The sequence below is a fragment of the Physella acuta genome, unplaced genomic scaffold (assembly GCF_028476545.2).
Source record: "Physella acuta isolate Inbredline_101_S28 unplaced genomic scaffold, ASM2847654v3 ptg000131l, whole genome shotgun sequence".
In the NCBI taxonomy this organism is placed as follows: domain Eukaryota; kingdom Metazoa; phylum Mollusca; class Gastropoda; family Physidae; genus Physella; species Physella acuta.
The window spans coordinates 874377-888889 of NW_026731650.1; the positions used below are offsets into that span (position 1 = coordinate 874377).

At 33.7% G+C, this 14513-nt stretch overlaps 2 protein-coding genes across 3 annotated transcripts; both read right to left on the reverse strand.

Annotated features, from left to right (window-relative positions):
- Positions 1 to 536: 536 nt before the first annotated feature.
- Positions 537 to 13510, reverse strand: LOC131935113 (histone PARylation factor 1). 2 transcript variants are annotated; one of them, XM_059291446.1, is made up of 7 exons: positions 13358 to 13510; positions 4207 to 4312; positions 3401 to 3679; positions 3035 to 3233; positions 2703 to 2807; positions 2150 to 2385; positions 537 to 918 (listed from the first exon to the last, which is right to left on the reverse strand). In XM_059291446.1, exons 1-7 carry the CDS (start codon positions 13505 to 13507, stop codon positions 608 to 610), a joined length of 1386 nt encoding a protein of 461 aa, XP_059147429.1. In that variant the 5' UTR covers positions 13508 to 13510; the 3' UTR covers positions 537 to 607. The 2 variants fall into 2 exon arrangements, with proteins under 2 accessions (XP_059147429.1, XP_059147428.1); XM_059291445.1 differs by having other exon boundaries at positions 4207 to 4315.
- Positions 8385 to 10248, reverse strand: LOC131935112 (uncharacterized). The gene is made up of 4 exons (XM_059291444.1): positions 10031 to 10248; positions 9736 to 9900; positions 9493 to 9652; positions 8385 to 9340 (listed from the first exon to the last, which is right to left on the reverse strand). The coding sequence occupies exons 1-4, from the start codon at positions 10213 to 10215 to the stop codon at positions 8426 to 8428; spliced, it is 1425 nt and encodes a 474-aa protein (XP_059147427.1). The 5' UTR covers positions 10216 to 10248; the 3' UTR covers positions 8385 to 8425.
- Positions 13511 to 14513: the final 1003 nt, after the last annotated feature.

The window sequence follows — 14513 nt, forward strand, 5'->3', positions numbered from 1 at the left end:
TATATTAACATGGTTTGAATTTCCTTTCTTAGAACATTTATATTATTAATGTGGCTTAATTAGTTGATTTTCTATGATTTTTTAAAAATGACTGTAAATTAACTTTTTGTCTCCCTTTTCGTACTTCGGTAAAATTGTGCTTTGGCTCATTTTTATGTGAATAAATTTTCTATTTATATCTGTCTGACAACCTTGAAAAAAATTGGGTTTGCTATTTGTATTACTGGCTGTGTGTGCAAGAAATTTGAGAGTTCTAACTTAGTTATTGTAGAAGTTAGTAGGGGTCTCAAATAGACCCTTTACTGTTCAAAAAGCGAATGCATTTTTTGAGTTTTAAAAAATTCATAACTTTTTTAAAAATGGACATACATCAATAAATTTGGTGTTTCTGTTCTGATGAAAACAGTCTCTATCAGGTGGAAGTGTTAAATTTTATTTAATTTCATTATAAAAATTTCATTTTGAATACCTAATTTCCAGTAAAAAATTCACAAGTACAAATACAGTAATAGAGAAACGAGTAACAGCTGATGAAGTGAGCCAGATAAAAATTTGTCTACCAGGCCAAATATTGCAACTGTTTTTAAAACTTCCCCAACAAAAAAGTTCACTGGGCTAGTTCGTCCACACATTCAGCTAAAGTTTTTCTACACTTCAAATGGGCCTCAATAATCTTGGCAAACTCTGATCTGTTCAGCAACTGGTACGCCAGAGGAAGTAAAAGTCCTATCTGGGGGTGAAAATCTTTACTGCCAAAACTAAACAAATCCAAGCCCAGCTCTAAACCCTCTCCATAGTCACATTCATCGTTGGCAAACTGAATGAAAGTGATCAGTTCTTGCAGTTCCTCTGAACTTTTCTCACGCTCTGTCTCTGTTTTACCTTCTGTTATTCTCTTAAACATCGCTCGCAGGGCAGCTGTCAAATAAAACAATATCATCACATTTTATTTATTGCACATCTATCATCACATTTTATTTATTGCACATCTATCATCACATTTTATTTAATGCACATCTATCATCACATTTTATTTATTGCACATCTGTCATCACATTTTATTTAATGCACATCTATCATAACATTTTATTTATTCTACATTATTCACAAAATAATATTTATTTACAACAATCATCAGATTCATTTCTAGTGCATCAACAATAACATTTTATGAATTTCACAAAAACCACATTTTATATCTTGCACACACCAATTATCAAGCTGAACTTTTAAAGGAACTGTATGAGTCACTGTAAACAGCTTACCTGGTGTCTCAGACACAGGTTATAAACAGCTTACCTGGTGTCTCATGGACAGGTTATAAACAGCTTACCTGGTGTCTCAGGGACAGGTTATAAACAGCTTACCTGGTGTCTCAGGGACAGGTTATAAACAGCTTACCTGGTGTCTCAGACACAGGTTATAAACAGCTTACCTGGTGTCTCAGACACAGGTTATAAACAGCTTACCTGGTGTCTCAGACACAGGTTATAAACAGCTTACCTGGTGTCTCAGACACAGGTTATAAACAGCTTACCTGGTGTCTCAGGGACAGGTTATAAACAGCTTACCTGGTGTCTCATGGACAGGTTATAAACAGCTTACCTGGTGTCTCAGACACAGGTTATAAACAGCTTACCTGGTGTCTCAGGGACATGTTATAAACAGCTTACCTGGTGTCTCAGACACAGGTTATAAACAGCTTACCTGGTGTCTCAGACACAGGTTATAAACAGCTTACCTGGTGTCTCAGGGACAGGTTATAAACAGCTTACCTGGTGTCTCAGACACAGGTTATAAACAGCTTACCTGGTGTCTCATGGACAGGTTATAAACAGCTTACCTGGTGTCTCAGACACAGGTTATAAACAGCTTACCTGGTGTCTCAGACACAGGTTATAAACAGCTTACCTGGTGTCTCATGGACAGGTTATAAACAGCTTACCTGGTGTCTCTGGGACAGGTTATAAACAGCTTACATGGTGTCTCAGACACAGGTTATAAACAGCTTACCTGGTGTCTCTGGGACAGGTTATAAACAGCTTACATGGTGTCTCAGGGACAGGTTATAAACAGCTTACCTGGTGTCTCAGACACAGGTTATAGACAGCTTACCTGGTGTCTCAGGGACAGGTTATAAACAGCTTACCTGGTGTCTCAGGGACAGGCCTGTAACCAACATCATTGTCATCAACTGGCACGACGATCCCAGCACCATGGAAGGTAGGGCACACAACCTTCTTCTGTCTGTCTTTCAACTTTTTAGTGGTGGGTGCAAGGGGCAGACTATGCTTTAAGGCCTCTTTCTCTAAACCTTTGATGAGCTTCTCAAGGGAACTTTTCTTCTTTCCCGATTTGCCCTTGACCAACTTTGACGCGTAAATACTTTTAGAAAGAAAATTGAAATATGTGGCAGCTAATTTTTTTTTTTAAAATAAAAAAGCTGTCAAAAGAATAGAATAGGGTTTGTCTAAAATCTCACAGGCAATAAAAGAAATAAAGAAAAGTATATTTTTAATAGCTAAATGGCTATTTACTTATATTGCATAAGCACAATGTTAACAATATAAAATATTGAAGATAAATGTACAAGTTAACAGAAAACACATTTGAAAAATTTGCATCAGTCCAAAAGATCAAAATAGCAAATGTTTAAAACTAAAATGTTATTCACAAGCTTGTATTTGATTTCAAATACTTACTGCACAGCAGCAAAAATGTTTTCACCACAAGGAGAGATTTTTTCCTTGCTGCTCTCCCCTGGAGCATTGCTGGCCACAAAAACAGGAGGATCTTTTGGATCATCTCTAAATATAGAAGGTGTAAAACATGGCTAATTACAGTCAATGAATAGGGTGACATCCAACCTAAATTTAATCATCAATAAAGAAATACTAATATTCTAATGGTTACACTCCAATCGATTTATCAAGAATTATGACATTTTTTCTCTACTGATGAATTAGTCCAGAATTTAATATTTGTTATGAAACTGTCTGTATAAAACCTGTAATAGAACAGGTGAAATAAAGACCTGTAATAGCCGAGGTGGAACAAAGATGGCTCCTGGGATGTGATCACTGATTGAAACTCTGGTGGATCATAGAAATAACGATAATGCAGCAAAAAATTGGGTCGCCTCTTATGCTTATTTTTTGTAACTCCTTTGTGTCGTTCTGACAGTATATCAAAAGGTCCTACCAAGCGAAGGTTAAGGTCAGAGAGGAGAGCATCTGTAGGAGACAAAATCTGCTTTAAGTTTACAAATTTAATTCTTTTCACAGGAATAATTTTTTTTTTTTTGGTTCTGAAACAAAGATGCCTTATTTTAAAAATCAACATCTAATTATGTAACTAAATGAACTACAAGGCCTGAAAACTGTTTAAACTTTTGACTTACCAGAAGGGTTGGAAGGATGCGATGACTTGCAAAACTCCCAGAAAAGATAGAAGTCTTCTGGCATTTCTACCAGAAATTTGTTTTTGATGTTGTCTTTTACATCTTGCGGGGAAGCAGGGGGAGAACTCATCTCATCTTCAATGTTTGATTCCACGCCTTCAGTGCTTGATTTGTCATCTGATTCCACTCCTTCTTTAGTGTTTGATGTATCACCAGCTAAGCATGATGCAGCCTCATCTTGCATGATTTTTTTCTTCGGAGGACTTTTGGTCTCATCATCTAGATTGGATGTTAAAAAATGTTTTTTAACAAGGTTGTAACAGCTAGTGATATACAGTGAATTTAAAAAAAATTCTTGGCAGATTTCTTTTTACTTTTCTAGGAAGATTTAAATGAAAAATAAAAAAGTTCTAACTACTCTAACAATTAATATTTTTCAATTCATCAAATTGCCTATGGATCTTTAATTATTTTAAGAAATTGCATTATTATATATTTTGTATTGATAAGCGAATTAAAAGCTTAATTTACAAACTTTTAAAACCATATTACCGTACAGAGATAGAGGATGTATAATGTATACAATTATATTAATTATAAGGTTATTTTTTCATTACCTGAATCTGAGATTTCATGTTTATTTTAAGAAATTGCATTATAATATTATATATTTTGTATTGATAAGCGAATCAAAAGCTTAATTTACAAACTTTCAAATTTCTTAGTTAAATATACAGAAAACCATATTACCGTACAGTGATAGAAGATGTATAATGTATACAATTATAAGGTTATTTTGTCATTACCTGAATCTGAGATATCATGTTTATTTTTTGGCTGCCCAAAAAAGTCATCTAATGTTCTTTTGGGCTTCTGATCAGCACTATTCTGATTGACTTTTTGATTCTTCACCTTCTGAAATGATAATTGTTAGTCTTTTAACTTTAAAAAATTAAGCACTTATAATACAACCATTACCATGGGGTATGTTACAGTTATATTGGTTTTTATAACATGTTCTGAGCTGCTTGTCACATGCAACACTATTTTTGCGCAATAGGGGTCATCCATAGATGATGTCACACTTTTTTTTACCCCCCCCCCCCTCCCCTTCCATCACACATTGTCACAAAAAGCCAGACCCCCCCTAAAATGACGTCACACCTCAGCCTACACCCCCCCCCCCCCCTATTTATTAAATTATTAAAATTCGTTTTCCAACATTACTTTTTGTTAATGCAAAAATGTGACGTCCCACGATCTGAACCCCCCTCCCCCTCATCACACGCCATCACAAAATTACGACCTACCCCTCCCCTTACGAGTGTGACGTCATTTATGGATGACCCCTAGACCAAAATGTTAGTTTTGAGTTTACTACCAGTAACCTAATAACCCTATTGTAAGTAAAATACATATAGTGGTAGACTGATATAGGCCTACAGCCTACTTTCATAACACAAGCCATAATACTGAGTGTTAGTGTAAAGTTTTTAATACTAATTACTGTAAGCTTTTATGAAGTGGCATTTTGAAAGTATCATTCTTTGAGTTCCTGTACAGCCAATGAAAATGTTTCTTATGAAGCTTGATGAAAAAAATAGAAATGTAGCCTTAATAATTAAACTCAATAAATTATTTTCAAGTTCTCTGGATTTGCAACTTTATAACATTGATTCTAAAAATATTAAATTTCTGAATTATTTTCAGGCTTGAGGTGTTTTTTGTAAATATTTTTTTGATGCCGCTTTGATGACTAAATCTAAAAAAGCACACTTTTTATTTTTATAAATAATTATTAATTAAACAATGAATATAATTAATCCATGTCAAGAATATGATGACGGAAGGATTTTCTGTAAAATCAAGATATAGCGTCAGTTATTATTCCGGAATAGTACAGCAGTGAAAAAACAGTAAAACCGTGGTGTAGTCTGTCATGCAGTTCTGGAAACCACCATTTATTTGGCGCCATATTATTTTTAATACACAATGTTTAAAAAAGTGCATAGATTGATTTTAGTTGCATTTTAAATACTGTTTTGCTAATTATTTTGTATTTCTAATTATTTTAAGTGTATATGCTAATTACTGCTACTACTAAACATTGTTCTAGTCCTTCTTACTACTTTTAACTTAAGTAATGCACTTGACTTTATTTTCATTTCAATTGTCAAATAAACTATGGTTTACAGTAAAGAATGTTAACGTCAACTCTGTGGTGTCCACTCCTGTACTGTTCGAACCCCTGAAACTTCCTGATACCAATGCTTACTAATAAATAATAATAACTATGTTCTCAATAATCTAAAACTTAATATCTTCAATGTTGAATGTTGGTTGAGTGTTGAGTCACTGCCCACAGTCACTAGCCGAGTAAGAGTTGTTTTTATTTGATTTTGTTTCATTTTAAATTTTGACAATTTTGTAAATAATAATAACTTATGGTAATCTATCGTTTTAGGTACGTAAAATCGCCCGCGACTTCTAATGTGAAAAGCAGGTGACTCCTTAAATTTTAATAATTATTTCACATTTTGAGGAGGATTTATGTTTTTTAAAATACAAAAATGTGTCCTTGTTTCATTTATGTACCCGTTTTTAAACAATTGAATTAAAACTTTTCCGTAATAAATGAAGACTAGCGATGTTTCCAACAGATGCAACCATGCTCATTTACTATAGCAGCCATCTTGTTTAAGTTTTATTTTTATAAGCTTATAGCGCAGATTCAGGGGGAAGCCACTCTATTTTACAAATGGCTGCTGTTTATATAGCAAATCTTGCTATCAGACAATGCTGTTTAAAGTTAATTTCTGGCCTAAATCGATATATTTAGCCATTGATTTAGGTTTATTATTCATTTATCTATAATATTAGCGTGTATTTCGAAAATTGAAAATTCGTTATTTTCGGGGGGAAAAGATACCGATCGAAGCGTAATTTTTTACTAAAACTAATTTTTATATTGTGTGTGTGTCTAAATAAAGTTTATTTATCATATTTCGATTTTAAAATTTTTGAGTTTATAAAAAATTTGGATTAACCTGCCACCATTATTTTTCCTCTTTCATTAAAAAAAAAAGTGTCTCACAACTTGATGACGTCATAAGCGTCAAATTATATTTTCGGACTTTTCGTCATTTTACTATACATTTTTAATGTAGTATTTTATTATGAGTTTGACTTATCAAAATTATATTTACTATACACAACTAAGCCTATTAATAATTAAATAAATAATTAGGCATACTTTTACTAAAAACTTGAATTACAACCACCCTTTAGACTACAGGGTCTGTAGTAGAAGCAGAATTTAAAAAAAATAAAAGTATTAGATTTTAACATTTGTGGGATTTCATAACAATACCAGTGTCTAAAATAGTGAAAATGTTATAATGTATATAGGCCCTCTTTAACAAAGTTGTTCAGCTGCTTCTTATAGATTATTAAAACTAACCTGGCTTGAACACATTATAGTAATTGATCTGATTTAAACTATTGATACTAATTAACTCAACCATTTTCTTTCACTAGGATTATTTATTCATCCTAAATATTTATTATGTACTTTGGTGTCTAATACTAATATATATCCTTAGGGCCTATTGACTGCTACTTTCAATAGTTGTTATACTGTGTATTTAATCATGTAATCAAGTCGAGAGGAAAAAACAACTTCCTAAGCTTATTTATATGACTTTGAGGGCCTACTCATTGCAAAGGTTTTTTTTTCTAGACATGTAGGCCTATAGTATTAGTATACATGTGTTAATTTGGTGGCACTCTGACAGACCCACCAGTATAATTTATTATACAATTACCTTATTTTTAAGTAAAACAAATTTTATAACAAACAAAAAAATAACCAAAAAGTCTGCTTACTAAATTATATGTATTTATTACATTTAGATGCAATTATATTAATTTCAATTTATTAATGAAAAGGACATAAAACAGGTAATAATGGGTTTAAGGTGTGAGTACAACAAAGTGATTTATATAACATGTTTTAGTTGATGAAAATTAAAGAATGATCAGGTTGAATGAAAATCATCAGTCAAGAAAAGATACTAAAATCTGCAATAGAAAAAAAAATCAATTAATTTGATTGTTTACACAATATTGTGTATCAAATTATAACACCATAAGCAAAATATAAAAGCAGAGATAAAAACATGCCGTTACATATCTGCCTAAATGTAATAGCCAATACAATTTTTATATAATATATTCTATAAAAAATCTTAACTGACAAACTAAGCAACAGTAAAATTATAAATAGTACTTATCTAATTCTTTAAAAACTGTACATCACTATGTAATGTCCATCAGAGTGCTGCAAGCTGAAATACAAAAACAAATTAACTTTCCAAATAAGAAATAGTACTAGTAAGGAAATAAATCAATAATTGATCTTAACTGACAAACTAAAATAGTAGATTATAAATAGTACTTATCTAATTTTAAAAAACTGTACATCATTATGTAATGCCCATCAGAGTGCTGCAAGCAGAAATACAAAAACAAATTAACTTTCCAAATAAGAAATAGTACTAGTAAGGAAATAAATCAATAATTAATCTTAACTGACAAACTAAAATAGTAGATTATAAATAGTACTTATCTAATTTTAAAAAACTGTACATCATTATGTAATGCCCATCAGAGTGCTGCAAGCAGAAATACAAAAACATATGAACTTTCAAAATAAAAAACTGTATGACTAATAAATTATAAACAATTTATGCAATTACCAAACTAAAAAAAAAATATTGTGATGAAACCTTAAGTAACTGCACCATCAAGCCAAAGAAATTCAAATAACAAAAAATTTAGCGCACTTTTGAAAAAATAGAAATTATATACATATTGTAAAGACATATATATTGCAATCTTTGCATGTAATTGTAAACATAAAAAAAATATTTAACAAAGGAGTAAAGCAAATTTAAAATGAAACAATACTTATTTTTTAAAATCTAAAATTGTTAAAAATCCTGCTGTTCAAGGTTTAACAGCAGATTAGGATGTGAAGCAGAGATCCCTACTAATCAAGTCAGCTATTAGTGACTCAGCAGATAGGCAAAAGTCCTCAGCTTCATCCTCATCCTGTGCCCAGTAGCTCACAGTGTAGACAGCAGATTTGTTCTTTTTAGCTGGTACTCTGTTAATAATCCTCCCATAATAGCGATGCACTTTCTGATCATCTAGCTCCCACTTGTGAGTCAGCTGGACACCAAGCAGATCTTCACCACCCAAAATTCTTGACAAAAATGGTTTCTGCTTTCTGTCAACACCACGAAATAGAGGATGGTTTACTGAGACATTCGATCCAGACAACACATCATAGATGGACTTTTCAGTCTCTCTGCGCTCCGTAGCCTCCAACTTTCTCTTCATCTGCTTCATTCGAGATAAAATGTCTGAGTCTATTTCATGCTGTAACAGATTGCAGGCTTTCCTTATCAGGGCACCCCTCTGCATCGCGAAGGTCACCAGATTCACCTGCTCTTGCATGGGTTTTTTGTCCAGCCAGTCCATGGTGTGATTTGTGACTGCTTTTAATTTTGAATCCAGAAAACCAACTGACACATTCGGGGTACGCCGAATAAGGAAGTCTGCCATGCCAAGACACCTTTCTGAAAAGATATTGTTGGGTGGTGCAGAGCTGGTGGCAGCCAACATGTCATTACTGGGGCTAGACAGATCTCCAACCAGATACCTGTCCAACTGGCGTACTAGGACAGCCTCTGTAGAAGTTAACAAAGCCTTCATCACCTTCATAAACAATAGCTTATTTTGCACCTTACGAAGAGCAATCAAGGTTTTGTCGACCTCTAGATGCTGACCAAATACATCACAGTCAACTGATAACACATTTCGAGGATTATTCTTCAGTCTGCTAATCTCCTGTTTAGCCTTCTGGAACAAAGGTGCCTATTAAAATATATAAGAAGAAAATTTATTTTTTTTTACATTAAAAAATGGTATGTCAATGTGTGTGTGTATATATTTATCACTATCTCTAGCTCTCTATTTAAATATATATACATAGAATTATTAAGTATTTGAATCAAGTTAACTCTTACAAAACTAAGATTAGACATATTAACTGCATTCTTGTAAATGAGCCTCATCCAAGGTCCGGTGATCAGCTTTCCAATGAGTCCAAGGGCTTGCAGCTCTACCAGAACTTGACTGAGGTTCAGATCCTTCTTCAATCGTGTGCATATGTTGTTATTACCATAGCTATTAAAAAAAAAATTTTTTTATAATGACAGCTTAAATAAACAGTTACATAAAACGTAAAGAAATATATATTTAATAATCACCTAGTCACAAAATCCAGTAGTAGTTTTTTATGATGGACGATGACGCTAGCCATGTGGAACATCACATGCAGTCTGTTCCCAACATAGCGGACAAAGGTTCCAGCAGCTACTTTATTCCTTTTCAGGTAGATTTTGAATGCTGCAGGTTTCCCATGCTGGCTGTATCTAAATGAACAAGATAAAATGGTATTTAATTTTACAAGCAATTAATGCTAGAGAAAAAGTAAAAGAAAGGCCATTACAAAAAAATAATTACAGGATAATTAAAAATAACTGTTAAATAAAATTAACATACCTGAGCATTGAAACATTCATTATTACACCCACTGCAGCTGCGACACTTTTCCCTGAAGCAGATGTCAACTTTATCTTTCTGTCTAAACTGGCTAGACACTCCCTGGCTTTTGATCCCACTGCGTCTAACGGGTGTATGTTGCAGTTGAGCTGAATCAGCTTCATATCCAACTCATTTTGCAGCATTTCCAATACACATGTGTTCACAGCCGCCCTATCTGTCACACTGCAGGTGCACTTGTCCCTGAACAGGCTGAATGTTTCAATGAATGGCAGGCCAGTGTAGTCGCTGTAAACAGAAGCCACTTCTTTCATGGAAGAAATTATATGGCTAGCGTAATCAATAGCCGTGCCTCCAGGAACCCTAGCAGTCGATACAGCCAACTTCTCTCCAGATGGTGCTGTCGAAATTGAAAAAGTGTTAATATGCTTGTTTCCTTTGGTTGTGGCATCAAAACTAATACAAGCAGACTCACACTTGTGAAGCGCTTCACCCACCTGGATTAAAGCAAGGACTCCTGGCTCGTGTCCCATCCTAGCCACACTAGTGAAATGAGGCATCTTCAGCGTATCTTTCCCAACAGCTTCCGCAATAAATTCTGCAAGCCCGCTGACATTCCTAACAGGGACATTCTTTAATATACTTTTATAAGCAATTTTCCTTACCTTCACTCCATACTTACATGATGGCTCCTCATCATCATTGTGGTTCTCGTCAATGACCCTGTCAAACTCCTCAATCAGTTTGAGATTCTCTGCTTGAAGGATATCATTCTTTGCTGAGATCTTGTCCCTTTCTCCTCTTAAAGCATCTATCTCCTTCAATAATCTGTCATTGTCAGCAATCAGCCTATCCATTTCCCATTTAGCACTATCAATCTTGGCTCTCAATTCTCTGATTACTTGCTGAAGATGTCTAGTCGTTCTCTGAAACCTTACCTGCAATTTAGCATATTTTATGTTTGAAATCATCAATAACTTACCCTTTCCTGCTGTTTCTGCACCAGCCAATACCTGCTTCGACATCTGTTGGTTTTTTTTCTTTTCTGTGAAATATTTTCTCTTCCAACAATGGATCTGTGTCTGTTTTCTCTGTAACGATTTTCTTAAGCTTTTAACTTTTACAGCCTCAACTGTTTTAGCATCTTTTCTTAGTTTACTTATAGTGTACTTACATCGAAGTATGGTCTGATTTCTCAGAACACACCTGGCACACCTGCTAGCTCTCAATCTGTATGTGCTGTCAATACTGGTAGCTGTGAACACACCTACATCAGCAGAACTTCCATCTGTCACACAATAGTTGTGTTCCTCCATGCATGCTGAACCTACTACCATATTATCACCTGTTATAAAAGAATCATTAGAAATTCCCTCAGCAGATACTGAAGGGCCAGCAATATCCTTACCGCTATCAGCAATCTCATCCTGAACAAAGAATGGATGTGTCAAAAGCTCAACTATTCTATTCCAGTTGCGGGTTGGTGTGCACCTCAGGCGGCTGACTTCTTTCTTCAATCTCTTGACAGCATTAGTAACTTTCCTCAAACCTACATCATCACCAACATCAGCCAGATGCTGCTCTAATGCTAACTGTTCACTCAATTTGTTGATGGAGGTTTTTTTGGAAACGTGCATCATGTATACCACATATCCATTCAGAAGTGGGACTGATGGTTCTGAAAAAGTCTCAATTAGACCATTTACATTAACAGCTTTCATGCTTTCCATAATTGTTTATTGTTAAAAGCAAATATAAGGTGAAAAATATTAGTTATTAAGGTAGGCCTGTATAACTGTAGTTTGTAGCTGTAAGTTAATGAATTATACTAAAATCAACAATTAGTGTGAAAAAATTAGTGAAAAAAGTCTATTACAAATTCAAATAGATTTAGAAAATTTAGAATAGATCTAATTATTACTAAATAAATAAAAAATAGGCTATAGGCCTAGATCTAATAAAATCTAATTAATAATTAAAATTAGGTAAAAAAAAAGATCACTTAACTTATCAGATAACTGTAATTACAATCTAGATCTAGTAATTAGGGATGACTGATTGATTTCTCTCTCAGGTCGATTTCATTCAAAGAGCTGCAAGACCATGGACTGAAATTGAAAAAAAAAAGTAGATTTAGATTTTAGATTCAATAGTAGACCTAGAATCTAGATCTGGTGAATCTAAATTCTAGACTCTAGATTATAGATCTAGATCTATATCTAATATCTAGATCTAGGTTTCACAAATTTATTGATCTAGCATCTGCCCGCTAGATCTCTAGAGTCTATCTTAGTATCTAGATTCTAGAATCTCTAGATAGAATCTGGAGTCTAGATCTAGAAATTAGATGATCTTTACTAGATCTATCTTTTAGTCTTAAGATGATCTTCTAGATCTAGCTAGATCTACTAGTGTACAACTAGTCTTCAAGCTAGACTCAGCTAGGCCTCTGTTACTGCTATACTATTAGATCTAGATTCTAGATCTAGATCTAGATATCTAGATCTAGACTAGATCTAAGTTGTTTTTTTCGTAATATTGTTTTTTTTTTAAATGCTATTTTTTAAAAAATTAATAAACATACAATATTTCTAAAATCTTTTTAAAATAATGGCGGCTACAAAGTTATCGATTCAGACTTTGCAGGTACATTTAAACGACTTGTTGGTGGGAATTTAGCCGTTTTCAGACTTAATTTAAAGAAAATTTGCAAAACTCTGTCGAACTACCAAAATTTTAAAAAGAACTGGAATCTAATTCAAATAGAAAAAAAATGATGAAATTACCTCTATTTTTGACAGCAATATTCCGAAGAAAGAAAAACTAAATTAATAAATATCGTCCGCCAAAAAATTTTCCAATATGATATGTCAAGTAAACACGAAAGGCAGAGAGCGTCAACGAAATGCCGGTTGGAACAAGCCGTTAGTCTATTTTTAGACTCACGCGCGGCGGTGACGGAAGCCTGGGACAAAAAGCGAAAAGGGAAGTCAGCGCCATTTCCAAAATGGTTGCCCTTAGAAATTACGATGCCGAAATACACGCTAATAATATTTGACACACATAGGCCCCTATATAGATCTATATGACAATTAACTTCTTTTAAAGCCTTGACAATGAGGTAACGTTTTCGTACATTAATAGCCGCGGGCGATTTTACGTACCCAAAACGATAGATTACCTAACTTATAAGTTATTATTATAGCCTAAAATTTTAGTAAAATAAATAAAAAAAATACTAAATAAATAAATTTTAAATTTGTTTGTGTTCACTCTTCACAACCACTCTTTCTTTACTCCGCTACTGAATTAAAAAATACTCAATACTTTAGATTCTTTATCTGCATCATTATCCTCGTCGTCATTCTCGGGGTGTTGATAATTTTGTAAGTGTTGTGGATTCTTGCGATAACATTTACTTCCATATTTGCAGACTGGTTTCGAACCTCCTTTATTTTTCTTCACAACAGCCGCCATTTCTGTTGTATTAGGGAGGTATTATTGACTTTATTTACATCTAGATCTTAGGATCATCCCTTCTCTACACCGGGATCACTCGTAGATTTCTATAGATTTCATTTTCTATTTTATACATGATCAAGATCTTCTATAGGCTTGTTATTTATAAACCTTCAAAAATAATAAAGATGAATCTTCTATTTTAGTATAGTTCTTGTTTTGTTAATTATATTTTAAAGTTCTTAAAGTAGCTTATCCTAATACAATTACTTTTAAATTTCAATATTATCATAAAACATGTCTATAGACTATAGATAGACTATACTTATCTAATATCTAATACTAGATCTATGTCTATAGACCATCACTAGAATCTAGAGATCTATAGACAACTGTAGCGTAAGATTAAATATTTGTTTAATGTTTGTTGTGATTTTAATTTTATTATTAATTAACACGTTTTCTTGTATTAGATCTAGATGTAGGCCTAGATCTACATGTAATTTAATAAAGTATTACTATTAGTATTAGTATAGCCAAATGTTATTGTTTTAGTAGGCAGTGGCGTAGCTACCGTAAGCAAGGCATAGTGGCCCAAGGCATATAGGCCTAGGGGCCCTTTTTCGAAAGTTTGAGGGGGGGGGGGAGTGCAAATCGAAAGTCTGAGGGGGGGGGGGGTGGTGCAAATCGAAAGTTTGTCCCCGGTCGCCGGGAAGGGTCGCTACGCCTCTGAGGGGCCCACTAACACTTTTTGCATAGGGGCCCAAAAATCCTAGCTACGCCACTGTTATTAGGCTAATGATTTAAAACAAAAATCTACTTGAGAAAGATCTGGATTACATAAGTCTTATCAAGACACGTAAACATGGACGATTGGTAGTCTATATTAGTATACATTGTAAATAAACATGTTTGTGCAGTTTCTATTAGAATTCTTGTTTGTAACCTTAACCTAAATACACGACATCGCCCCCCCCCCCCCCGTTCTTAGAGTTCAATTCTCAAATTTTGATCTGGCAACCTT